At 53.1% G+C, this 26,355-nt stretch overlaps 2 protein-coding genes, 2 long non-coding RNA genes and 1 other non-coding gene across 17 annotated transcripts in view; 3 read left to right on the forward strand and 2 right to left on the reverse strand.

The window, feature by feature from the left end:
- The first annotated feature begins 24 nt into the window (after positions 1-24).
- Positions 25-9,933, forward strand: LOC129527507 (uncharacterized). 2 transcript variants are annotated; one of them, XR_008672493.2, is made up of 3 exons: positions 25-357; positions 8,909-9,060; positions 9,763-9,933. It is a non-coding gene; the product is annotated as an uncharacterized lncRNA (long non-coding RNA). The 2 variants fall into 2 exon arrangements; XR_008672492.2 differs by having other exon boundaries at positions 66-357; positions 9,760-9,933.
- RNPS1 (RNA binding protein with serine rich domain 1) lies at positions 1,482-16,783 on the reverse strand. 10 transcript variants are annotated; one of them, XM_063699446.1, is made up of 8 exons: positions 16,377-16,497; positions 12,891-13,078; positions 12,494-12,649; positions 11,518-11,709; positions 11,162-11,264; positions 10,700-10,853; positions 3,944-4,085; positions 1,482-2,425 (listed from the first exon to the last, which is right to left on the reverse strand). In XM_063699446.1, exons 2-8 carry the CDS (start codon positions 12,959-12,961, stop codon positions 2,326-2,328), a joined length of 918 nt encoding a protein of 305 aa, XP_063555516.1. In that variant the 5' UTR covers positions 12,962-13,078; positions 16,377-16,497; the 3' UTR covers positions 1,482-2,325. The 10 variants fall into 10 exon arrangements, with proteins under 10 accessions (XP_063555516.1, XP_018867579.1, XP_055220974.1 ...); XM_019012034.4 differs by lacking the exon at positions 16,377-16,497 and adding an exon at positions 15,985-16,335; XM_055364999.2 differs by lacking the exon at positions 16,377-16,497 and adding an exon at positions 15,961-16,197.
- A 145-nt stretch (positions 16,784-16,928) lies between these two features.
- LOC129527506 (uncharacterized) lies at positions 16,929-21,671 on the forward strand. 2 transcript variants are annotated; one of them, XR_008672490.2, is made up of 3 exons: positions 16,929-17,014; positions 19,915-20,130; positions 21,232-21,671. It is a non-coding gene; the product is annotated as an uncharacterized lncRNA (long non-coding RNA). The 2 variants fall into 2 exon arrangements; XR_008672491.2 differs by lacking the exon at positions 16,929-17,014 and adding an exon at positions 17,028-17,164.
- MIR940 (microRNA mir-940) lies at positions 19,976-20,085 on the forward strand. The gene has a single exon (NR_106426.1). It is a non-coding gene; the product is annotated as a microRNA mir-940 (primary transcript).
- Positions 21,672-24,124: 2,453 nt separating the features above from the next.
- Positions 24,125-26,355, reverse strand: part of ABCA3 (ATP binding cassette subfamily A member 3) — a 66,686-nt gene continuing 64,455 nt past the window's right edge. For both annotated transcript variants that reach the window (XM_031007384.3, XM_055364992.2), the window contains exons 31-33: positions 26,121-26,311; positions 25,839-25,912; positions 24,125-25,049 (exon numbers count right to left, since the gene is read on the reverse strand). In XM_031007384.3, coding sequence (XP_030863244.3) covers positions 24,918-25,049; positions 25,839-25,912; positions 26,121-26,311 — 397 coding nt within the window. In that variant the 3' untranslated portion in view covers positions 24,125-24,917. The remainder of the gene's footprint in view (positions 25,050-25,838; positions 25,913-26,120; positions 26,312-26,355) is intronic.

The following is a 26,355-nucleotide window of genomic DNA, read 5'->3' on the forward strand; positions in this document are numbered from 1 at the left end:
CACTAGGCCCCGCCCCGTTCCCAGAGGCTGGTCAACGCCTCCACCTACCGGCCGAAACAGCCGCTCGCCGCCCTCCGGCTTCATCCCGGGCAGCCGCGCGCTTCCGGGGCAGGCACCTGGATCTGGGCCAGGGCTGGCCTCCAGGGAGGCGCAGGCCCACTGCTGAAGCAGCCACGACCAGCTCAGCGCCAGGGCAGGCTCTTCTACAGCGCGGGACACTGTGGGCAAGAGGCTGCCAGTGTTCGTGACCGCGAGCTCCAGGCCGGGCCCAGCTACTGCAGTATCGGAGCTGGAAAGGCGATCAAAGCACTGAGCCCCACCCGAGGGGGCCGTCAGGGAGGCCAGTGGCTGCCTGGGGTGAGCCCGGCCTCCTGCCCCTTTGGGAACAGGATCAGAGCTGCAGGTTTAGTCACCGAAATGGGGGTGGGGGCAACAGAACCCAGCGGTAAGAACAGGCCACCCGCCTTGCTCAGCACAAGGGCAAATGCACAAAGGCCGGACCGCAGTGGCACCTTTTTATTTGCAGAGAAATGCCGAAGGATAAGAATACAGTCTGTTCCCGCTGGGCCGTAAGCGGCAGCTCGGGAGTGGGCCTTTGTACTGTCTGGTGTGGGGTTTTGGTCCGACCACTGGGCGCACTGGGCAGTAAGGTCCCAGCTGTTAGGTGGTCTCAACTTTTGTTCTCATCTGAAGCATTTCCAATTCTTCCTTGTGTCCCAAACCGATTTTTGAGGTGGAAAAATGGCCACTTAACGGAGGAGGAAGCAAGCCTGGCATGGTGACACACACCTGTAACCCCAGTGACTCAGGACCAGCTGGGTAACATAGCAACACCTTGTTGCTATAAAAAATTTTTAAAAATTAGCTCCTGCTGCTGGGCGCGGTGGCTCATGCCTGTAATCCCAGCACTTTGGGGGCCGAGGTGGGCAAATCATGAGGTCAGGAGTTTGAGACCAGCCGGGCCAATATGGTGAAACCCCGTCTCTACTAGAAATACAAAAAATTAGCTGGGCATGGTGGCAGGTGCCTGTAATTCCAGCTACTCAGGAGGCTGAGGCAGGAAAATCACTTGAACCCAGGAGGCAGAGGTTGCAGTGAGCCAATATTGCGCCACTGCACTCCAACCCAGGCAACAGAGACTGTCTCAAAAAAAAAATTAAAAAATTAAAAAAAAATTAGCCCCTGCTACTCTGGACACTGAAGCAGGAGTTGGAGGCTGTAATGAGCTATGATCACACCATGGTACATACTCCAGCCTGGGTGACAGAGCGAGAGTCTGTCTGAAAACACACACACATTCCGAGGTGGCGATAAAACCATCTCCTTCTATTTGTCCACCCTAGGAGCAACCTGGTCCCCACAGCACACAAACCCTAGGTTCTCCTGGCTGAAAGCATCGGAGGTGCCACTGTGGATGGTGAGGAACAGAAAGTTACTAGGGGCGAGGGGACAAGTGAGAAGGCAGTGAACCCAGAACTAGATTTGCATTCCGATCTTGGGTTTATTCAACACAATTCTTCCACTCTACACAACAAAGTACAAACACAATGTCATCTAAAATGCTACAAAGGTATAAAACTCAAAAGAGAAATTTCATAGTACTGACTGTACAATAAAAGCAAAAAAGAAAAAAAATAAAAGCAATGTACATGTTGCCAAGATAACCTGAAAGACCACCATGAAGGGCAGGCACAACCATGGCTGCGTGATGACCCCGCAGAGCTGGCTCTCAACTCACTCGCCAATTTCAGAGTACAGTGGTGGGGTGCGGTGTGTGCATCGGTGCATGGACAGACAGAACCATGAGCAGCAACTACCATGGGTGAGAGGATCTTTGGGGGGGTGTGACCCTTGAAGTCAGAAGAGGCCTCGAGAGGCCAGGCCTAACAGGGTTGGCAGCTGCACTAAAGCCTGGGGCAGCTCCCTTTCCAAAAGGACACTGCCCAGCAACAGCAAGGGCACGGCCTGGCCACCATCCCAGGTCATCGGGGAAGGGAAAAGTGTGCTCCCAGGTAAGCAGGGTCAAACCACCCCCAAGAGCCTCACTTGTCCCTGGTGGCTCTGCCACTGAACTGATTCTTAGAAACAGGAAACGGGTGAGCTTTCTAGCCAGAAAACCGGAGGGAATCTTGACAGGCACACGGCATCCAAACCAACAGCACTTCTGCAGCCGGAGCCCGGCTGGCAGAGGGGTGCTGCCTGCTGCCTGCAAATCCTGCCAGAGTCAAGGGTTTGCTTTCCTACTGGTCTTCCTTTGGCTAGAAAAGTGACAAAACTGAGCTGGGTGGGGTATAAGTTACAGGGGCGAGAGCTTCAGTGGCCTGTTTATCGGGAGGAGTTGGAGCTGGAGCGGCTCCTGTGGCGGCGGCGGCCCGGGGACCGTGATCTCCGGCGCACGGGGGACCTGCGCCTCGGGGAGCGGGACCTGTGGGAAGAGGAGAAACCACATCAGAGTAGCTCAGGCTGTAGGGGCAAGCTAGCTTCTTTCTGGGCAATTCCCCATAGTTTTACTTTTTTGAGATGGAATGTCACTCTGTCTCCAGGCCAGAGTGCAGTGGCACGATCTCAGCTCACTGCAACCTCTGCCTCCAGGGTTCAAGCGATTCTCCTGCCTCAGCCTCCCATGCAACTGGGACTACAGGCGCGCGCCACCACGCCCAGCTAATTTTTGTGTGTGTATATATTTATTTTGAGATGGGGTCTCACTCTGTTGCCCAGGCTGAGTGCAGAGGCGCAATCTCGGCCTCCCAGGTTCATGCCATTCTCCTGCCTCAGCCTCCCGAGTAACTGGGACTACAGGCGCACGCCACCACGCACAGCTAATTTTTTTTTTCTTTTTTTAGTAGTGACGGGGTTTCACCGTGTTAGCCAGGATGGTCTTGATCTCCTGACCTCGTATTCCGCCCACCTCGGCCTCCCAAAGTGCTGGGATTACAGGCGTGAGCCACCATGCTAGGCCTAATTTTTATATTTTTTGTACAGATGGGGTTTCACCATGTTGGCCAGGATGGTCTCGACCTCCTGACCTTGTGATCCACCCACCTCAGCCTCCCAAAGTGCTGGGATTACAGGCGATTGCTACCACGCGTGGCAAAGTTTTACTTTTTTTTTTTTTTTTGAGATGGAGTCTCACTCTGTTGCCCAGGCTGGAGTGCAGTGGCATGATCTTGGCTCACTGCAAGCTCCGCCTCCCGGGTTCACGCCATTCTCCTGCCTCAGCCTCCCGAGTAGCTGGGACTACAGGCACCCGCCACCACGCCCGGCTAATTTTTTTGTATTTTTAGTAGAGACAAGGTTTCACTGTATTAGCCAGGGTGGTCTCGATCTCCTAACCTCGTGATCTGCCCGCCTCAGCCTCCCAAAGTGATTACAGGCCTGAGCCACCATGCCCGGCAGAAGTTTTACTTTTTAATACTAGAAGTTGGGACAGGTCCCACCTGATGGGCCTGCCGTGAGCTCTTGGGAACGGGTGCTTGTGAGACCCAAGGCAGAAGCCCAGGCTTTCCTCCTCTTCCCCAAAGGCTGAAAGCACAGCTCACCACCGGCAAGGGAAGGCCAAACTGTGGCCTCTGCCGAGGGATTACCACCCCCGCCCCACAACTCTTCCGACCCCCAACTTCTCCCTCTCCTAGCTCTTCTTGTTAGCTCAGAAAAAAGTGGGCCTGCACCTGGGCTCACAGGTCTAGTGGTCTCCTAGGAAGGCCACACCACGCCACTGCCCAGACTCAGAAAGCTGTGTTGGTGCAACTCTAGGGCGTCTCCTGCCTGTGGCTTACTGCAGCTGTGGCCCTCCTGCTCTCTCCATGAGCTCTGAAGGGCTCCTGCTCTCTGCCAGCCCGCACAGCAGTGGAAGGCAGGCAGGGCTGAATAAAGGGTCTGAAAGTCACTGCGGTCACGTGAGGTTTGTGGCCTGATCAGTCCACTGAAACTACAAATTGTTTACCTTCTCCTCATCCGTGGGGGAGACCTGCGCCACATAGGCGGTGGTGGCAACATTCTCCTGGGAGGGCTGAATCTCCTGGGGGGTGGCCTAGGCCAGGGGGCCAGCACGGCGGTGGCAGTGATCTCCTGGCCATCAATTTGTCCTGTTGAAAAAGACAGCAAGTCATAAAATATCTAACAAGCATCTACCCTAGACAATGCATGCCACAGTGAAAGAGACAGGCCTGGGGGGACAATGACAATGTAAGATAATCACAGAAACAGGGCCGGGCATGGTGGCTCACTCCTGTAATCCCAGCACTTTGGGAAGCTGAGGCGGGTGGATCAGGAGGTCAGGAGATTGAGACCATCCTGGCTAACATGGTGAAACTGTCTCTACTAAAAAGACAATAAATCAGCTGTGCGAGGTGGCGGGCGCCTATAGTCCCAGCTACTCGGGAGGCTGAGGCAGGAGAATGGCATGAACCCGGAAGGCAGAGGCTGCAGTGAGCGGAGATCGTGCCACTACACTCCAGCCTGAATAACAAAAGCGAAACTCTGTCTCAAAAAAAAAAAAAGATAATCACAGAAATAACATCATGACTAATGTTTCATGAGGAAAAGAGGCATAGAAACTAACAGGAGACACCAATCTCCACGTGTCGAGGCAGCCTCCCAGGTCAAGAGTCATCCAAGTCAAGAGCTAAAGAATGTGCTGGAGGCCAGATGCGGAGGCTCACGCCTGTAATCCCAGTGCTCTGGGAAGCCAGGCAGGCGGATCACAATGTCAGGAGTTCGAGACCAGCCTGGCTAACATGGTGAAACCCCATCTCTACTAAAAATACAAAAATTAGCCGGGCATGGTGGTGTGTGCTTGTAATCGCAGCTACTCGGGAGGCTGAGGCAAAACAATCTCTTGAACCCAGGAGGAGGTTGCAGTGAGCTGACGTCATGCCACGGCACTCTAGCCTGGGCAACAACTGAGACTCCGTCTCAAGAAAAAAAAAAAAAGAAAAGAAAAGAAAAGAAAAGAATGTGCTGGAATTTGCTAGGTGGAAGAGAACGGCTATGCTGGGCCCTGTGCTGGGAAGGACCCAAAGCACTGGTGAGAGAAGGTAGCATCGAGAGTGAGTGACAAGCAAACAAAAGGCCCCAGGGCCAGGGTGGGGCCTCCTCGCAGGACCATGCAGGTAGTATCCGCAAATCCGCGTTTGCGCTTCCTTCTCCTCCAACCAAGGGAAGCTGGGTCAGGGGCTAAAAGAAGTGGGCGAAGTTCTCTTAGGAGGGCTCTGCAGCACTGAGAGGGGCCTGAATCAACATCAAATGATTTGGCAGGGAAACGGAAGGATTCAGGGGACAGCTGGGAAGTAAAATTGCCAGAGCTTGGTGATGGATGGGATGGGGGTGGTGAGGTATGAGCTTCCACTGACGGAGAGGTGGGGCTCCGGTGGGAAGCTGCATGAAGGAAATTTTAGGAGATGCCAAAGACTTTGTGTTTGGAAACAAGCAGTCTCAGAGAGGTGGTTCTGCATGTGGATGGCACTGAAACACACGCCATGTGCATGAAGCGAGGAGAGGCAGTGTGGGATGTGGGCTCCAGGGAGAGAGGAAAGGAAATAGAGGTGCAAACCCAGGAACCCCAGGGGAGCATGCACCCCGACCTCAAGAATTGTCTGGTAGCTGGGGATACCGGGAGCCCAAGGGCAGCCCCTTCTGTGCCCTAAGGGGTAAAGGGCTCTTTTGTTTTCTCAACTCCTACCTTTAAGGCACATGGGGACTAACTCCGGCATGTGGCTATGTATTCAGAACATACTTAAGAGGTTTAACTTCAGTAAACTCAGCCTAAGTTAGCCCAAATTAGGGATTTCACAGCACTGACTCTATAGTAATGAAGAAAAATCCATCTTCTGTGTAGCTGCCAGTAAAGGCCAACCCCTTCTCATCTCCTCTGGAGACAGGATGGACTCACTCCATTCAAAGACAGTAGGGGAGACAAACAAAAAAAATCCTACCAGAATCTTACGAAAAGTTGGAATGTCTATAATCACGCCCACCCAGAAGGTACCCAGGTCTCCTGGGTTTTTAGCTCAGCAAGCACTCAGACTGTCAAACAGCAGATAATCAGCAGACTCCAAAGCAAAGGTGTGACTTACAAGGCCAACAGCTGATGTGAGCGCACAGAGCTCCTAACCCATCTCAGGACTTAAGTAACTTGAAAGAAAAGTTAGCCAAATATCAAGGAAACTTTCCTAATGCCTGAAGGGCAATTACTGAAAAAAACCAGTTAAGCTACTTATACAGTTTGTAACAGGGCCTCAGAAGACGGAAAGTTCTGGGGCACGCACACTCCACTCCCCACCAGGCCTGGCAGCCCAGACAGCACTGTGGGCTGTGTTCTAAGTGCCAGCAGCCTCAGTCACAGCAGCAGGGACTGGAGCAGAGATGACTCCACATTCCTCAAAATGCTGCACTGAGGACAAAATGCCACCCAAAACTATTCACAAGGGTCCATGTGCTTTTAAAACCATTCTGCCAGATACAAATAGCTATAAACGTCATGAGTGGTTATGAGATACAAGTGTTTAAGAAATAAACTGTATAGATTCAGTAAATCCAGTCACTCAGCAAAATAAACTAAAAATGCTGAAATACTGGGAAACTTCTGGTTCTCAGAAATGATTAAAGGAAATATTCCCATATAAAAAGCCAAATGTATTCTATGTAAGAAAACTGAATTTGATCCTTAAGCTTTTAACAGATTGGAAACTCTCTAAAATGTTAATCTACGCATATTTGCTAATTTTTTTCCCCCAAGAATAGTGTTCCTTTAAACTGGAGCTACAAAAAAAAAAGGTGTTCCTAAAACATCTTTTCGGTAATCACACACCCACTAAGAAATGGAATCCATGCCGGGCGCATTGGCTCACGCCTGTAATCCCAGCACTTTGGGAGGTTGAGGCGAGAGGATCACCTGAAGTCAGCAGTTTGAGACAGGCCTGGCCAACATGGTGAAACCCCATCTCTACTAAAAACACAAAAATTAGCCAGGTGTGGTGGCGGGAGCCTGTAATCCCAGCTACTTGGGGAGGCTGAAGCAGAAGAATTGCTTGAACCCAGGAGGTGGAAGTTGCAGTGAGCCAAAATCATGCCACTGCACTCCAGCGTGGGCGACAGAGCAAGACTCTGTCTCAAAAAAAGGTGTGGGAGGTTGATTGTAAAGAAAATTCTGTATGTAAACATGCTAGCTAAAGTTAAAGGGGTATCATCTAGTTTTTCTGTAAATTAAGCATTAAAATTACGTTTAGGCCGGGCGCAGTGGCTCACACCTGTAATCCCAGCTACTTTGGGAGGCCAAGGCGGGTGGATCACCTGAGGTCTGGACTTCAAGACCAACCTGGCCAACATGGTGAAACCATGTCTCTACTAAAAATACAAAAATTAGCTGGATATAGTGGAGGGTGCCTGTAATCCCAGCTACTTGGGAAGCTAAGGCAGGAGAACTGCTTGAACCCAGGAGGCGGAGGTTGCAGTGAGCCCAGATTGCACTATTGTACTCCAGCCTGGGCAACAAGAGCAGAAAAAAGTCTCAAAAAAAAAAAAAAAAAAAAAAAAAGGACTGGGTTTTAACATTAACAGCACACTGATGTAAAAGTGAAATTTGGCTTATTTGGTACCAAAAATCATACAGGAAGCACCACCAAATATAAAATGGGGTTTGGCTTTGTTTGGGCTGTATTTGTATAAACGTTTTTGATATGTGTCCCAAAATCACGTAAAACTCCTACAATTGCAATATATCCTAGTGTACATGATCAGTAATAATTATAATTGTTATGTTAAATTATTGTGTGCCACAGAGCTAACAAATTTCCTTGTCAATTGTGTCTTTAACTATGGCTGCCCTAAAACCTTTTTGTCATCCATAAACAATTGCTGTCTTGTTTTAATCCTTTTTAGAAGGTGGTTTTATAATCAGCTATAGAGTTCTAACAGTTGCTCTTAAATACAAATTTCTAATAACTTTGCAGATTGTGACATCAGAATAAAGAAAAAACATTCAGGACTCTTAAAGAGCTAAAATAAGGCCGGGTGTGGTGGCTCACGCCTGTAATCCCAGCACTTTGGGAGGCTGAGGCAGGCGGATCACGAGGTCAGGAGATCCAGACCATCCTGGCTAACAGGGTGAAACTCCATCTCTACTAAAAATACAAAAAATTAGCCGGGTGTGGTGGCCGGTGCCTGCAGTCCCAGCTACTCGAGAGGCTGAGGCAGGAGAATGGCGTGAACCCAGGAGGTGGAGCTTGCAGTGAGCTGAGATTGCGCCACTGCACTTCAGCCTGGACGACAGAGCGAGACTCCATCTCAAAAATAAAAAAAAAAAAAAAAAAAAAGAGAAAGCGTTCATTAATATCAAGCAGGGCAGAAATTAACTGCATAAACTGAACTAATAGAACAATGAAGTAATCTTTTTAACTTTTTGCTTAAAATATTCCTAATCCTTTTATTTTTCAAAGTCAAAAAAAAGTTTTAAGCTATTAACAGCTTTCAACAATTAAGCATACTCCTAGGAACAAAACTTGGAGCATATTTGTTTCTCTCCACCTAATTTCTTCAGAATTTGGAAACTATTTGTGTGCGTGTGTGTGTGTGCATTTTTTTTTTTTTTTTTTTGAGACCTAGTCTCACTTTGTTGCCCAGGCTGGAGTGCAGTGGCGTAATCTTGGCTTGCTGCAATCCCTGCCTCCTAGGTTCAAGCAATTCTCCTGCCTCAGCCTCCCAAGTAGCTGGGACCACAGGTGTGTGCCATCATGCCCGGCTAATTTTTGTATTTTTATTAGAGACGGGGTTTCACCATGTTGGCCACGCTGGTCTCAAACTCTTGACCTCAGGTGATCCATCTTGCCCAGTCTATTTGTACGTATTCTTAATTTAGAGCAATATAGTTATTTGCGTACGTGCAATAAAAATCCGTTTTCTTTTGTAACAGAACACAAATAAAAAACCGGCCTCCTATTTTGTGTACACAGTCCCTGTACAGGGTTTCTAATCTGTGGGAAGTAAAACATGCCACTTTCTAATGGACAAAAACCTCAAGTTACCTTGGAACCTCAAGAGGAGAGGATTTCACCCAACTCACAGGTATTTAATTGTACATATCCATGGCTGGGCTTGGGTTTAAAAAGGTATTACCTCAGACAAAAGGCTTATAGAAAAAATTATGGTTCTTGCTCCACTGTATACAAATAATTAAGCCAAATATAATAAAGCAAACCAGTCCTACTTGTCTTTTAATAAATACCAGTCCTATTTGTCTTTTAATAAAAATGGGAATCCCCCCAAAAAAACTGTTGGCCGGGCATGGTGGCTCATGCCTGTAATCCCAGCACTTTGGGAGGCCGAGGCAGGCGGATCACAAGGTCAGGAGATCCAGACCATCCTGGCTAACACGGTGAAACCCCGTCTCTACTAAAAATACAAAAAATTACCCAGGCATGGTGGTGGGCGCCTGTAGTCCCAGCTACTCGGGAGGCTGAGGGAGGAGAATGGCGTGAACCCGGTAGGCAGAGCTTGCAGTGGGCCGAGATGGTGCTACTGCACTCCAGCCTGGGCGACAGAGCCAGACTGTCTCAAAAAAAAAAAAAAAAAGAGTTTCAAAAACTGTAGTACACCCAAACACTGTTTTCAATTTTTTCCTTTTTTGTTTCCTTTTTCCTAATTGGAAATCACTGAAATCTAAGCTATGCTTTCCTCAAGCCCTGTAAACTGAAGACTAAACTTCGGAAGAAAACAGCAGCAACCTACTTATATGTGTGGCTGTTGCATACTATTATGTTTCAGCAGGTGCTGCCTCTAGGCCCCCAGAACAGAAAGTGCTACCGGAATAAATCCACCTCTTCCACCCCAGCGCTGTGTTTGGTGCCCCATGACGACAACCCTCTCTCAGCAGGAAGCAGCCAGAAAGATTACAATGCTTCATCTCCCTACGATTCTCGTGATTAATAAATAAATATACATGCATGATAAAAACCATGAGCAAATTGACAGTGGGGATTGTGGCAGGCCAGGTCTCACTAACGCAGGCCTCTGTAACAAGTGTTTTAGTACTGTCTGAGTAGTTAAATATTAAAAGCCAAGGCCCTTATACAAAGGCTGGGATATAAGAAAAGCCCACCAAAAGTTTAGCTTAGGCCTTTCCTGGGCCTTAAAACATAAAATAACGAAGAATACGTCAGGACCCATTTAGGATTAAGCCAGTTTTATTGGGAAGAAAACTCCCCAAACTGCTGTGATTTAGCAGAAGGCAAAGCAAGGGTAATTACCCCAGCACTCACAGCCATTTAAATTAAGTCAATTTACTGAGGCTCCAGAGGAAGGTCTTCAAGACTCAATCCTTAGTTAATAGATTAAAAGTCAATAACGTATGTCTTTAGATAAATGTACACATATGTATAGACATATAGCTTAAAAAATATATAAGCTCTGAAAAACTTCGTAATTTTAAGTTGGTCTGGCAATAATTTCCAGGCCTTTTCCCTGCAACTGGTTGCAGAAATAAAAACTCCACCTACTCAGTTAATGTGCATCTTGTTATTGGGCCATGAGAAACAGCAGCCCAAACCTCAGTTTGGTCCAGGAACTGCACCCCAGCCTGGGCAACAAGTGTGAAACTGTGTCTCAAACAAACAAAAAGAAGTGCATCCCAGTTGGAAATCAGTTTGAAAGCCCCGAGCGGCGGCGGGTCTCTGAGAGGTCAGGGTTATGTGGCAGGGTCACCCACCTCCATCCATGTGCTTCAGCGCCTTCTCAGCTTCATCTGGATTCTCAAACTCGACGTACGCATAGCCTTTGGACAGATGGGGATGCATCCTTTCCACGGGCATGTCAATCATTTTAATTTTCCCATAGGTGGAAAATATCTCCATGATGTGATCCTAAAGGGAAAGAAGGGTCACGCCAACGCCCAGCTACCAGTCAGTCACGTCAGACGCAGAGAGCTCAGCACATCATGACTAAAACCTCGGCAGGGTAAAACATTCCATCTGATGAGTACCAGTGTTGTTCTGGGATAAATCTCCCAGACACATGTATTAATGGTCCACCAAGAGGAACGAATCAATGCTCTACTCAAACCACATGCCACCACCCCAGTCCTCCAAAAGGCTACATTCTAAGTTCATCTGCAGGCACAGGCCTGCTTGTCCACACCCCACTGCCCACAGGAGAGATCCATGATCCTCACCTTTGTCACATTCCGGGTGAGTCTCCCAATGTGCACTTTGGTGGGCTTAGGAGATGGGCTCCGCCTTTTCCTCTCCTTTTCATCTCTTTTAGGTGGTTTGGATCTGATTGAGAAAACAAAACACCAGAAACAATTTCTGTCAAGTCAAAATGTACTAGACGCCTTTCGAGTAAGCTCTTATCTGCTTGCGTGACAGTTTTCATAAGGAAGACTTTCCTGCTAGTTTACGTACATTATTCCTGTCTCAGAAATCCTATTAACACAGAAAGACTCCTTTTGGGTCCCTTTTATAACCTCGATGGTAAATCTGTAGCCCCGAGCTTGTAAACTTTAGCTCCCAGGCGCAGGGCACTCACTTGGAGCGGGAGCGCCTCCTGTTGTCGTGTCTGCGCCGAGAAGGACTTGGAGAGCCAGAAGAGCTGCTAGAGCTGGAGCTGCGGGAGGTGCTGGAGCTTCCTGAGCGGCTGGATGCTGAGGAAGAGCTGGAGCCACTGCTTGAGCCAGTGCTGGTGCTGGAGCCTGAGCTGGAAGTCGAGCTGGACCGAGACCTGAGGGCAAGATGAGGGGTCACAACCACCACACACCAAGTCTCACAGTACAGACGCCTCCTCCAATTCTGTTGTGCTCCCCCCAGGAGAAACCTGCTGTTCGGGTGCCTCCAGGCCTCACTGCTTTCCGCAGTGGGGAAAACATCACCCCCCAATCCCCCAGCAAGTCAGAGCCCTAGGTGTCACATTGTGTGTGGGACAGGACAGAGATGATGGGCTGCCTTCTACCCATACAGAAGCCTTTCCTGCTGGAAGGCAAAGGACTCTGGCAAAAGTCACAACTGCCAACTCAGGCTGGGAAGGCAGCTGCTGGCTGATGCTGACCCAGGCTAGGTTGACTTTTTCTTTTGAGACAGGGTCTGCCACCCAAGCTGGAGTGCAGTGGCATGATCTCTGCACACTGCAGCTTCAACCCCCTGGAATCAAGCCATCCTCCTGACTCAGCCTCCCGAGTAGCTGGGAGTACAGATGCATGCCACCACGCTCAGCTAATTTTACAAATTACTCTTTTTTTTTTTTGTAGAGACAAGCTCTTGTTTTGTTGCCCATGCTGGTCTTGAACTCCAGGCCCCAAGCAATCCTCCTGCCTCGGCCTCCCAAAGTGCTGGGATTATAGGCATGAGCCACCAGTGCACCTAGCCAGTCTGCCATAAATTAGGGTCTCTACTAACAATCAGAGGATGTGTTTTCTTTGTAAATAATCAAGAAAACTGAGCCATCTGTGGGGAGTGGGGGTGTAGCTGTGGCACAGGTCCTCTCCAGGCTCCAGGCCAGCCCGCCCCACCTGGTACTGCTGCTACCACTGGAAGCGCTGCGCCTCTTTCGGGTTTTGTCCCGGCCGCGATCCTTCTCACTCGACTCCTTGGTGGCCCCTTTATCTTTTGAGCGATCCTTGGACTTCTCATCTGAGCGGTCTTTGCGTTTGGTAGGTGAAGGAGCCCTGGATGGTGAGGAAGAGTATGAGATTGCGTGCTCCTCTGACCAAACCCAAACAGCACAACCCAAAACGGGGGATCAGCATCAGCAGGGCCACAGAGACCCGAGGTGACCACGGAGCAAAGTGGTCTGTGGCTCAGAACACTCACTGTAGAATGCAGAACATTCTCAACTTTCCCCTTTCTGCGGGTCCCTAGCAGTAAGCACCCCCAAGTAGCACTAGAAAAATCTTACAGAAGGATTACCTAGTGCTGGACTTTTTATTATTTTCTTTGACTCCTAGCAAGCTCTTCTTTTTCACTCCTGATAAATCCATTCTCCCCTTCTGAGGTGTTCAAAGCAGCAATGGCGGCCTCACTTATCTGAACTCTCACTTCTAACTTGATTCTGAGAAACGATCCCTAATCGATTGCAATTTACGCCAAAGAGCAGCCTAATAACAAGATAAAAGGATTTAAAGAGTGAACGAATTGGCAAGGCAACAAGTCTACTTTGCAGTCAAAAGCTGAGCACACAAAAAGGCAGCAAGGGAGCATGGTAAGCAATAAGTGTCCACACAGTCAGGAACACATAGGGACAGTCCCCATGTGCTCATGGAGGCGTCTCTACCCCGCACAGGAGGCACAGGTACAACTGTCGCCCCAGCGTATCTTTTTCTTAAAAAATGGAGATGGTGGAGACCATCACTGTTATTTTACAGGCTGAACAATTCAGTTTTCACCCACAAGTTTGATGAGCCCCTGCAGTCCTTTCAAAATGCCACAGCACCACATTCACATGCAGAACAGAGAAAAACCTAACTCAAGGGTGGTCTCCAGATAGGATTAGATCTCCTGTTTTATTGCAATTTCCCCTTAGGATACACTGGATGTGACTGGAAGCAAAAATCATTTCAAAAGCGACTGGTACCAGCATCAAAACACTTAATACCCAAAAGCAAGCTGATGAAATGTACCATATGAACATCTAAAAAGCAGTAGAAGAATCATTTTAAAAAGCAGTTATTGCACTGTACTTTAATAATATGCATATTGAGTGCAGGGGAAGACACATGCAAGTCTGCAATTCACTTTTAAAGAAAAAATAAGATTGATGGGTGGCTAGATACACCATACAGCAAATATAGCAGAAACGTAACTTATAGACTATTAACCTCTGATTTTTTTTTTTTTTTTTTTTTGAGACGGAGTCTTGCTCTGTCACCCAGGCTGGAGTGCAGTGGTGCGATCTTGGCTCACTGCAACCTCCGCCTCCTGGGTTCAAGCATTTCTTCTGCGTAAGCCTCCCGAGTAGCTGGGACTACAGGTGCACGCCACCAGGCCTAGCTAATTTTTGTATTTTCAGTAGAGAGAGGGTTTCACCATATTGACCAGGCTGGTCTCCAACTCCTGACCTCATGATCCGCCAACCTCGGCCTCCCAAAGTGCTGGGATTACAGGTGTGAGCCACCAGACCCGGCCCTTAAGTGGTCTTTATGTGAGTATTAACTGTATAACTCGACCTTCCTGTGTTTTTTTTTTTAACACTTTTCAAAAATAAGATGGAGAAAAAAAGGAGGCATTGAAATTGCGTGAGACTGCCTGCCATGTAAGAGTTTAGCAAAATGCCTGGACTGCAGAATGTGCTCAAATAACGGTAACAAATTACTCAAAAACAAATTACTAATTAGTTATGGGCCCTATTTTCCAGGGACTTCTGCCTTCAGTATTTCTAGTAAGGCTCTGCACAAGCTGCAGGAGTTGTTAAGTGAAGCTCTCAGGAATGGAGTCTCAGCTACTTCTGTCTCACCTTCTCCAAGAGCCAGTTGGTAAGGAGGACACAGCACACCAATGTGGTCCTGGTTTCCCTGTGCAGTGCATGCCAGGGGTGCTTCAAAATGCTGCTGAAAATATGTTCTGACCCAAGAAAGAAAAGCACCTGGCTTTGAACAGTCAAATGAGAGCCAAGGAGGGCAGAACGCCACCTTTGCTGCTCTTGTCCAGGGGTAAAATGGTTTGCTTTAGAACAGTAAGGTTCTGCAGACACCCGGCAGATAGTGCCTCGACACTGTGTCCTCGGACAATCAGTGAGCATCATTCAGAGTATAATTCAGAGTCTGGAGCCAGAGGGCCTGGGTTTGATTTGAGGTTTTACTGTGTGATTTTAGACAAGTCACTTATCCTTTCTCAAGTTTCTCATCATCAATATGGTGACAATTACAGTTCCAACCTTACAGTTACCCAGGGCATTAATTAAAGACTCGATAAATGTTAGGAGCAAGAGTTGTATCTCCACGTCCGGAGGCTCCTTCCCCCCCAGACACTTGTCTCCAAAGTTACACGTAATTTCTGAACTCTCAGCTGGGTTCCTGCACCCACCCGCCTTCGGATCACCTGCAGCAGCACTGTCCAATAGAAACCGTGTGAGGAGCCACAAGCATCACCTGGAATTCCTTAGCAGCCACGTCACAAAAATGGGTGAAATTAATTTTTAACGTTTGACACATCCAAAATATTATCTTTCCAACATATAATCAACATAAAAATCTAATAAAGGTTTGCTTTTTTCCTAGTCTTCTAAAACTGGTGTGCGTTTTAATATTTCAGTCTTGATTAGCTGTATTTCACATGCTTAGCAGCCACATGTGGCCAATGGCTACTTTGCTGGACAGCACAGACCTAGAGTGGACGTCACACCCGCAGATTCCAGCCCCACCCCCCCAAGAACTAAAGATCTGCCCGAATGTACTTTGTGAAATCAAACACCACCAGTTATTCTTAAACACTCCAAACACTAAGAACCACTGAGTAAGCGGACGCCTTGCTGGGTGCGGTCGAGTGCTAGAAAGCAAAAGTTGAGGTTCTCTGTTCACCCAAGTTCAGGTACCGGCTCAGGACCTCGGTTACCTCCCCCATCCTCCGGAAAGGTGCGCGTCCAACAGCCAGAGAGAGGAGAGAACAATTAGTTAAATCTCGAGGAGAGGGCGTTTCGGCACAAATCTTCAGAGCACCTTCCCCATTTAAAAGTACATTTCAGGCACAGTTCATGCGGAATCAAGACAAAAAGCCTACTCCACGTTTCTCCTCCAACAACCTTAACCTTCCCGTATCCGCCCCTCTGGGGTAACCCATCAAACTGAGCTCGGCCACCGTGCTCGGTCCATAGTGGGCCGTATCCCCACGGCCTAGCGCCGATAATTGCACACGGGAGTCCGGGAAACGTTCGCGGAGTACACGTTTGAATTAATGACTCCGAAGGGGGGATCGGCCGACCTTCCACCGCATCCCACAAAGAAACTCCGCGCCCGCCGACACCGGCCCGACACGCCGACCTCACCGCTCCCCGTCCGCGTTCACTCACAACTCCCCCGTCCAGGCGCCGGGCCGCGAGCGCTTCCAGGGCAGGGCCTGGCGTTGGGGGCTTGGGTCTCCGGCCCGGCGGGAGGGCCCCAAGGGCGGAGGCCGCGCTCCCCGCTGGTCTGAGTCCCGCGGGCCTGGCTGGGCCACCGCCGAGCGGACGAAGCACAGGCGCCCTTCCGTCCGCAGCGGCCCCGACCACTTCCGGGCCACGGCCTCGACACCTCCCACTCCGCCCGCCCCGGGCCACACTCTTTCTTCTCGGAGCCCGCACCGCGCTGCCAGGCCACCGCCGCACTGCGGGGCTGAGGAGTGGACCGGCTTCACGATGCGTCCTGCCGGGCCTGCCGGGCAGCCCCCGAAACACGGATGCGGTCGGATTCCGCCCCAACTTACATCTTCCCGCCGCCACCACCTCCTCCTGCTTTCCTCAGCCGCCGAGGCCGGCGCCGATCTGACGTCAGAGTCAAGGAGCGGGAAGTCGCCGCCGCCCGGCGCGCAGCGATGGCGTAAACGCCTGGCCTAATGGGCGCCAGCGAGGAAGCGTTAAAGAGTCAAGGCAGTTTGTGGGAGTCGCGCTGGGGACGTTCAAGGTGTCTCCTAGCCGGTAAAGTCCCTGGGACTGACCGGGCTGGTTGCACGCTTGCTGGAGCGGGCACATGGGTAGCCTGTTGAGCCTGGGAGGGCAGCGCGACGACCGAGGCCCGTCCTCCGGCGCGGAGGGTGTTAACGCGCTCGTGCCCCGCCCCTTTCCTTGCGCGGGCGCACTGGGCCCGCCCGGGCGGACTCCGGCCCCTGTCGCTGGCGGTGGAGGCGGGGCTCCGGGCCGGGCTGTGCTGAGGCCGGCGGGGTGGTAGCACAGGAGGGGTTCGCAAGCTCTGCGGCCGTGCGTGGCGGGGCGTGGGGGCCCGCAGGGCGGAAGTAGCTCGGAGAGACGGGCTGGGGCAGGGCGTGCGTTCGTGCGGTCAAAATCCACTGGTGGCGTTTGGGGTGTTCCCGTGGACGCGGACTCCCGGCAGGCGGACCTCCACCGGGTGGGCGCGGCAGGCGGGCTGTGCGGGCAGGAAGAGCGACGAGCTTGAGAGTGGGAGATGGGGTGCAACGGCGGGCCTCTCCGGGGAGGTGACACTGCCGCTGAGACCCGAATGGAAGGGCGCGCCCGGCGGGGAACAGCAGGCGCCGAGGTTCGCTGGAAGCAGGGAAGGGAGGCCCGGGTACCGGCTCGCAGGCCCGCGCGAGCCTCGCGGCAGCGGCACGGAGCATGTGAACGGCGCAGCGCCGAGGCTTCATCCATCGGCCGGTGCAGGGTCCGGGCAGGGAGCACTGTCGACCAGGGTCCGACCCTGGGAAAGTCCAGAGGTGGCGCCTCTGGCAGGGACAGAGGAGGGGGTGACGCTATAGGGGTGCAGGCAGGAGGCTCCGCGTCAACGCCCCACACTGACAGGGCGGAATTTTTTTTTTTTTTTTTTTTTTTTGACAGAGTCTCGCATTGTTGCCCAGGCTGGAGTGCAGCGGCGCGATCTCGGCTCACTGCAACCTCCGCCTCCCGGGTTCAAGCGATTCTCCTGCCTCAGCCTCCTGAGTAGCCGGGATTACAGGCGCACACTACCACACCCGGCTAATTTTTTTGTATTTTTATGGTAGAGACGGGGTTTCACTATGTTGGCCAGACTGGTCGAGAACTCCTGACCTGGTGATCCGCTCCTAGGTTCGCCTTGGCCTCCCAAAGTGCTCGCTCCTAGGCGTCCCAAAGTGCTGGGATTACAGGCGTGAGCTACCGCCCCCGGCCGAGGGCGGGTTTTGTTCTCTGCTGTGCCTGTCAGGCAGTCGTTGCCCTGTGGTTATTTGTGGAGGGATTGACGGTGCGCTGAGCTTCAGACTTTGTCTGAACAGCTTCGTGGCAGCAAGGAAGGGAGAAGGGAACAGATCCAAGCCGATCTTTGGGAGGAGAGAACCAGCATGACTTGGAGACTTTAGATGTCAGAGCAAAGGACAGGGTGCAGCTTGGTGACCCGGAGTGGGTGGGTGGGTGAATGGATGTATGGATAGTGGGGATGTGCTCTGCCATCACTGCCCTCTTCCCTGTGTGGGAAGCCAGCTCTTGGTGACTTCCTGCCCAGACCCACTCCCTCTGGCCCTGTCCGAGGGTGTCAGGTGTGCCCTTGACCCTTCACCCTGGGCTAAGGGATGTCCAAGGAGTTGGGGACAAAGGCAGCTAGGAGGAGGAGCTACCTCCCAAGTCTGCTGCAGTAAGTCACCAGTGTGTTCCTGTGGGTGGAGGCTGGCAGGCCCATCAGTCTGGTTTGGGTACCCCCGTTGGATTTGGGTTTGATGACATGTAAAGTGAGTTAGATTCTCTGCATTACTGTCACACCTGCTGTGCCCAGGCATGGAAGGTTAAGTGGAACAGAGGGGCCGCCCCCCTGCTGAAGGGGCCCCAGAGTCGGCGCTAGGGGAGGGGGCAGCCTCGGTGGTCCAGGCAGGCACAGGCGGAATTCTCTGAGGTGGCATTGGAGTCCAGTGGTCAGAGGTGCTAAAGGGCCCCAAACCTAGAGCCCATGCCCAGGGCTCCACTGACACCTGGTGGGCAGGGGCAGCCTGGTGACCCCACATGACACGGGTGGGCGTGACGCAGCACCAGCTGGGCCGACAGCCCTCCCCCTGCTGGTTTTTAATGCTCTGCAGTAATGTCATTTGGCCTGCGAATAAGCTTTCACACATTTTATATTAAATCTACGAGTATGATTTATTCAGGCACTTACGAATTTAATCAAATTTGTTTCTAAATATTACTGATTTTTGTTATCAAATGTGCCATCAGCTGTTGAGCTTTGAGAATTGAGCATCCTGGCTTTTGCCATTTTGAGGATCAGCAGAAGCATGTCTGGAAGAAATGTGAGAAAATAAAACTCAGGAGCCTACCCCCACCCTGCCCTTCCAGGAGCTCAGCCCCAGAGCCAGGCTGCTAAGGCCAAGGAGGCTGAGGGCAGTGGAGCTGGGGTTTCTGGAGCCTCAGGGGCCCTGGTTTGCTGGAAGGGCAGGCAGGGCTTCGTGGAGGGCATTAGGCAGTGGCCAGAGCCCTGCAGTGCTGGGCATGGGCTTCTCGTGGGCTCTGGCCACGGCCCTCCCCTCGCCTTCCCAGAGCGGAGGGTCACCTGCTGACAGTTTGGGGCGGCTCTGTCTTTGAGAGCATGCCCTCATGAAGGCAGAATGTCCTCCCTGCCTCCATCCTTTGTGGCCCGGTGGCTCCTGCAGTGCCTGCCCTCAGAGGCTGGTGGCCTGGGACACAGGGTTGGGGATGGGTTTGGTGGTGCTGCAGGTCACAGTGGGTCATGAAGGAGCTTTGGGGGTGTTGCATTCTCTGGTAAAGCACAGCAAGGGAGCCCTTTTACCCACTACTAAACCTGGCTCTGCACTGAGGCCATGTGCAGCCCAGTCAGGTGGACGAGGGGGTAACGACTGGACCTCGGGGAGGCATCAGAGGAGGAGCTGCTGAGAGGCGGGTCACCACAGCCTGGCGCCTGTCTGGAGAGGGTGGGGCTGGGGGAGGTGCTGGCCAGGTCCATGGGGGTGGCCAGGCTGGGTCTGAAAGGGCCTTGTGCTGGTGTGGGGTGAGCTTGGTCTGTTGGGAGAGTATGTAGTTCATAGAGGCCTCCCTGGCTCCAGGTTTGCTGTCTGAGGAGTGGGTATCATCAGGGCCTGGGGCCTCTCCAGTGGGCATGTCTGGACTCTCCCAGGGTTGGGAGCCTGTGCTCATCACAAGCTCAAAGCACTCCATTTCTGCTACCATGAAGTCAAAGATGGTGACCGTGAGCCGCCTGGGACCTGAGCTGCCTGGGACTGTGACTGAGGCACCTGGGGTGCCTCTTAGGGCCTTGGGTTTGGGACCATGGCTAGATGAGCCTTGGTGATTCTGTGGTATTGCCTGGACCAGGTGGACCCAGGGGCAGCTGCGGCTGGTCCATGTGGAGCTCCTTCAAGCCGAAGCATCCGACACCAGTGTCTGTGAGGTGTGGGCCCGGCCCCAGGAGCGGGGCCTGGGCAGCCCCGTGTGTTGAGGAAGGAAGGCAGGGCCCCCGCTCCCCGGGCCTGACCCCACTGCTTCAGCCCCCTCCTGCCTGCCTACAGCCTGGCCTCGAGGGCCCATCAGGTGAGGGGACCCCACCTGCCCCACCCCATCCTACCTCCTGGAGGAGGCCTTGCCCCTTACAGGCAGCCTCTGGCCCTCCCACCCTGATCCCCCTGTGTGGGATGGCCAGAGCATGCCCAGCATGCTGGGGTTCGGCGGTGGGGGGCATCTGGAGGGAGGGACATCTCAGTTCGGGGAGGGGTGAGCAGCCTAAGTGACTGCAGTGCTGGGCCATCTCCCGCATGGTGGAGCTCCCCTCGAGCCGCCTGTCTGCAGGGGGCTCTGGCCAGTAGTGCAGCCGGGCAGGGTCTGGACGGCACAGGCTGCACCAGCCTCCATGCAGACCAGTCTGTGTGGGAGTGGGGGTCTCAGAGGGCCTAGCCGGCCTATGCCATGAGCATGGTGCTGGCCCAGAGGGGAGCTGAACAGCAGCTGGGTCGGTGCGTTACCTGGTGGGGCAGCAGACAGCAGCTGCCCTGGCTGGGGTTCAAGCCCCGGGCTGGCCTGGTGGAATCCCCTCTCCGTCACCCCCAGGTTCTGTTCTTGCAGGTGTCAGGCCTGGGGCCTTGAGACAGACCTGCAGTTTCCACCACAGCCACAGTGGGTGGGGTCTGGGTCCTCACGGAGGTGATCCTCCACCCCCACACCTACCTTGTGCGTGGCAGTGGTGTCTCCTGGAGCTGGTGAGACCCCACCTCACTCAGGAAACCCCCCAGACGCCCCCAGGCAGAAGTGGCCATACTCCAGGGCCTGCATCCCTGTGCCCCACAGCGCGCCCTGGCCGGTTGGTTGTAGGAACTCAGAAAAGCAAAGCAAACAGGATGGTTCTCTGCTGGACACATTACGTTCCCTGCTGGACACATTTCTATTGCAGATCTTTAGTCCAGGATTCCGGGGTAGCCAAAGTCACCTGAGTCCTGGGGACTCTGGGCCTGGTCTCTGAAAGCAGCCAGCAAGACAGAGATGGGAAACCCAGCAAGATGGAGTGAGCCAAGGGCACAGCTGGGTCCAGGCGCAGCAGGGAGCTGCCTGGGGGTGACACACACTTGACGGAGGCCACTGCACACACCCTACCCCGGCCTGAACTTGAGCACTTCCTTTTTTTTTTTTTTTTTTTTTTAGATGGAGTCTCACTCTGTCGCCCAGACTGGAGTGCAATGGCGTGATCTTGGCTCACTGCAAGCTCCGCCTCCCCGGTTCACGCCATTCTCCTGCCTCAGCCTCCTGAGTAGCTGGGACTACAGGCGCCCGCCACCACACCCGGCTAATTTTTTTGTATTTTTAGTAGAGACGGGGTTTCACCGTGTTAGCCAGGATGGTCTTGATTTTTCGACTTCATGATCCGTCTGCCTCGGCCTCCCAAAGTGCTGGGATTACAGGCGTGAGCCACCGCGCCCGGCCAAGCACTTCCTTGAACACAGAAGTGACCATGAGGAGGGAGGCGTGAACCAGGATGACGGGGCAGCAGATGGAGCCTGCCTCCCTGAGACCTCAGGTGACCGAGCCCTGTACTGCCTCCTCCTGCCTACATGGCTGAGAAATAAACTTCTTTTTCAAACCACTGTGACCTGGGGTTTTCTGATACCCTCAGCAAGCCTGTTCCTGTGGCCTGGTGTGGGTCCCCTGACCTGTGGCCTGGGCTGCCTGTATCCGGCCTGCCCGTCTGCTCTGCTGTAAACCTGTGATGGCAGTGGAGGGGCTTGGCCTGGGCCCGCCCCACTGCGAGGTCTTCCCCTCTCCGAGTTCTGGGTGTGGTTTCAGTTGAGCCACGCTGTTGGACTGGGCCGGCCTGGAGGACAGAAGGCGCAGGCTCTTCCACATACCTGGCTCGTGGCCCATGGGCCATCTGCTCACGGGAGCCCTGCACCAGGCCATGCAGAGCAGTGAAGTCAAAACCTCGTTTCCCAGGTCTAAGGTGAACTGGGAGCAGGGCAGGAGTCGGCTCTGTCAGATGCCACAGTTGTTTGGGGACAGTGTCCGTAGAGAATGTGTGGTCTAGGGTGGAGCGTGGATGGGGCGGTCACTCCTATCCCTGGGCCCAAGGCTCTTTTCCCCTGCCCTCCCGTGTGCTGGGAACTGCCACAGCTCAGACAAAAATCAGCCAGGGCGGGGTCCTGAGGCTTCAGTCCCAGGCTCCTTAGGGCGCCCCTGGTGACCCAGCTCCAGCACTGAGTTTCCAGAGGCCTTGAGGATGTCCCTGGGATGCCAGATGGGCCCTTCCTGCTGCTCCTGGGGTCATCTAAGCTCCAGGCTTGGGTGCAGCCTTGGGCCCCTGCCACAGACGCCCTGAATGCACCTGCCCCTCCCGGTCCCCACGCAGCAGCCTCCTGAGCTGCGGATCATTTTTCTAAGAAGGCATTCTACTTGTGCCAGTCCTTACTTAAAGACCCCTGCTGGTGCTGGCAGCGTGCTGCCAGGAAGGATGGTGTCTCCTGTGCGTGTCCTGTCTGTGTACGCTGGCCTCACACGTGTGTGCCTCATGCGGGCTGTGCCCTCAGTCCTATACGCTCTCCCCAACCCTCTTTTAGGGTGTCACAGGAGAAAAATGACACATTCCTATATCTCTAACACATGGGCTTGAAAACAAGTCTGAGGACGCCCTGCAGAAGGGCCACGGGCATGGACATGGAGCTGGGTGGCCTCGTGCACTGACCTTTCCCTCTTCCTAGCCCCAGGCCCGACCTAGAGGCCACAGCCCCTGCGGACAGGCTGTGGGGCCAGAAGGGCCCACTTCAGAACTTTTCTCATGGGCAGTGTTTAGGCCACAGCCACCCATGTGTAGGGGTGGCTACACATGGGTGGCTGTAGCCTAAACACTGCCCAAACATGTTATATTTTTTATAACATGGAACTAGATGGCAGAAGTTTAAAGGGAATAAAAGAGCTACTGGAGACGATTTGCAGCTTTCATAAATTTCCAGAGACTGATAAAAACACAGACTTGAAATTGTCTCAAATGAACCAAAGTGATGAAAACAAGTCTTTTCTAAAATTCTGAATTCTAAGGGAATGTAAAATGCAGAAGTTCAAATCGGGTTTAGAAAACCGTAAGAAATAATAGTGCATTCGCCGGGCGTGGTGGCTCACGCCTGTGATCCCAGCACTTTGGGAGGCCAAGGCGGGTGGATCACTTGAGGTCAGGGGTTTGGCAGCAGCCTGGCCAACATGAGACCTCGTCTATACTAAAAATAAAAAAATTTAGCCATGCATGGTGGCGCATGCCCTTAGTCCCAGCCACTCCGGAGGCTGGGGTGGGAGGATTGCATGAGCCCAGGTGTTTGAGGCTGCAGTGAGCTGTGGTAACACCACTGCACTCCACGCTGGGCAGCAGAGCAAGACACTGTCTCCAAAAGACAAAACACAAAACAGTGCATAAAAAGGGGCCAGGCACGGTGGCTTATGGCTGTAATCCCAGTACTTTGGGAGTCTGAGGTGGGTGGATCACTTCAGGTCAGGAGTTCGAGACCAGGCTGACCAAGATGGTGAAACCCCGTCTCTACTAAAAACACAAAAATTAGCTGGGTGTGGTGGCGCATGCCTGTTTTCCCAGCTACTCGGGAGGCAGAGCCAGGAGAATCGCTTGAACCCGGGAGGCAGAAGTTGCAGTGAGCCAAGATTGTGCCACTGCACTCCAGCCTGGGCAACAAAGCAAGACTCCATAAGTAACTAAAAAGGGAGCTGATGAAGAGTTATTTCTGGGAAATGGCAAATGCCCACGGGTGACCCTGATGCCAGCAGCTTGTCTCCCACCAGACCTGTGCTTCCCACACAGCCCCACCTGCTCTTCTCGTCTTTAGACTAAGAGCCCGTCACCAGGCGTTTATCTAACCGGCTTTTTCCTTTGTGTTATGGGCCTGTTCCTTCACCTCAGTGTATTCTCTGTGTGTGCTCCCTTCTGGGAAAAGCAATGTCCCACGTTTGTGTGATTGAAATGTGAAAGGAGAGCCTCATGTCTAGATTGTGGGCGAGTGATTGAGCCCTGTGACCGCTCGCGCGTGTGACCCACAGACTGTGACTGTGTCCCCTCAGCATTTATTTTCTGGATGGTCACAACGTATTCAGTGTGTCCTTGAGACAGCCACCCAGCCCTTACGGTGGTCCCTGCGTGTCCTGGGGCGGGCGACTTCCTGAGGGTGCAGTGCTGGGAACAGAGACTGCTTCGAGCCTGGCCACCTTCCCTCCTGTGCCGGCTGCTTCTAGAAGATGCTGTGGGACGGTGCCCGGCTTCGCGGTGACTACCATGCCCTAAGGAGCAGAGCCTCCAGGATGCCCCTGGGCTGTGCTGTACGCTAAGACCCCAGCACCTAATCACAGTCAGCAGCTTCCCTCCACTGACAGTGATCTGCATGGTCCATTCCTGGCGGCCTGGGGGCCTCGCTACAGTTCAACCTGGCTGGCTTCCCGCTTCCTCCCCAGGGGAGATTAGTGTCGTGTGTAAACGTGGACAAGTCACTGGGTCCTCTCTCCAGGGAGTGCCTGGAGAAATTCAACCCCCCAGCTCAGCTGCAGCCCTTCCTGGGTCAGCTCTCCACCCAGAGACCCCGGAGCTTGCCCGCAGACTGCCCGGCCTGCTCCAGCTCTGGGAAAGTGAACTCCAGAGTATGCAGATGTGGAGACGTGCATGCTGATCCTGGGCATGAGGGCTGGGCTGCACTCGTCCATTCTGTGCATACTGCCTTGAATTTTTCATATCCATCATAGAAAAAAGTGATTAAAAAAAAGGATGAGATAAACTTGGAGAGAGAGGATGTAAGATGGGCCCTGCTTGCCCGTCCTGTCCCTGCCTGATGGCGAGACAGCCGCACCCCTCATCGCCCCTCCTCTGCGGTGGGCGGTTGCAGGTGCGCGAAGCTCAGGAAGACCTGTTCCAGCGAGATCTGGCTCACGGAGTAGTCGTCCACGCCGTACTTTTCCTTGGCTTTCTCCAGAATACCGAAAACCTTTGGGGAGCAGAAAAGTCACTGGTAGGAGAACAGGGCCCAGACTCCTCTGCGGGACCTGGGAGTCCTCTGGCAATAGGGGCTGATGAGGCCCCCACAATCCTACCCCTGCCCAGCGCCACCGCAGAGCCCCAGAGACGTCAGCCCTGCGACGGCACCGTGCTCCCAGGTAGAGGACGCTGGCTAAGCAGGAGCCAGCGGGGACGGGGCCCAGCCTCCTCCTCGTGCTGTTCGCAGCTCAGATTACAACCTTGAGCCAGTGATGTTCCCTTTCTGAGCCAGTTCTTTTTTTCCCCCATATGTTTTCAGAGAGAGTCTTGCTCTGTAGCCCAGGCTGGAGTGCAGTGGCACAATCATAGCTCACTGCAGTCTCGAACTCCCAGGCTCAAGCGATCCTCCCACCTTAGCCTCCCAAGTGGCTGGGACTACAGGTATGCATGATACCTGGCTAATTTTTAAATTTTTTGTAGAGACGGGGTCTACGTTGCCCAGGCTGGTCTAGAACTCCCAGGCTTAAGCAATCCTCCCTCCTCGGCCTCCCAAAGTGCTGGGATTATGGTGTGAGCCACCATCCCTGACCCCTTTCCTGTTTTACACTGAATTCCTTTTACCACTGATAATTTTGGATATAAAACCCCCAAACCAGCACGTATCAGGCTGAGTGTTAGGGGAGAAATGGAAAGTGACTCCTCTGTGGAAAGAGCCCGCAGTCACCACAGAGGGAGAGACCCCTGGAGGGACCTCCCCCTGCCCCATGAGTGCCCAGTGGGGCCCCAGGGACTGCCTCACCTTCGCCCAGCTGAGGTCACGGCCCGGCAGGTGGTAATGGACCATGCCTTGGTGCTCATCTTCCAGGACGTTGCCTGCACAAAGGAGAGACGGCGTTGCTGTGAGCGCCGGGCTGGAGGATCGGGGAGGGTGCTTGGGTGCTCAGCACTGGAGTCCTCGTCCCAGGGATTGGGGAGATGGGACTTGGCAGGGCGAGGCACAGACGCTCCACACAGCAAATGGGGGAGGCCTAGGTAGGGGCCCAGGGCCCACCCAGTGGGGGCTGCCAGGGCCAGCACACACCTGGAAAGGTCAGGTCCACGAAGGCCTTGAACTCCTCCAGCGCCTCCTGTTGCCCTTCACCCTGCACCTTGGCCCGCAGGGAGTAGCCGCTGCCGAACTTGCTCTTGAGGTGCTGGGGGCTGCCCAGGCACTTGAACTGCCCCTGCACCATGATGGCCAGCCGGGTGCACAGGGCCTCACATTCCTCCATGCTGGGGAGAGGGCGGGACCTCAGATAGGGCTTGGGGTGCCAAAG

This window comes from Gorilla gorilla, chromosome 18 (assembly GCF_029281585.2).
Source record: "Gorilla gorilla gorilla isolate KB3781 chromosome 18, NHGRI_mGorGor1-v2.1_pri, whole genome shotgun sequence".
In the NCBI taxonomy this organism is placed as follows: domain Eukaryota; kingdom Metazoa; phylum Chordata; class Mammalia; order Primates; family Hominidae; genus Gorilla; species Gorilla gorilla.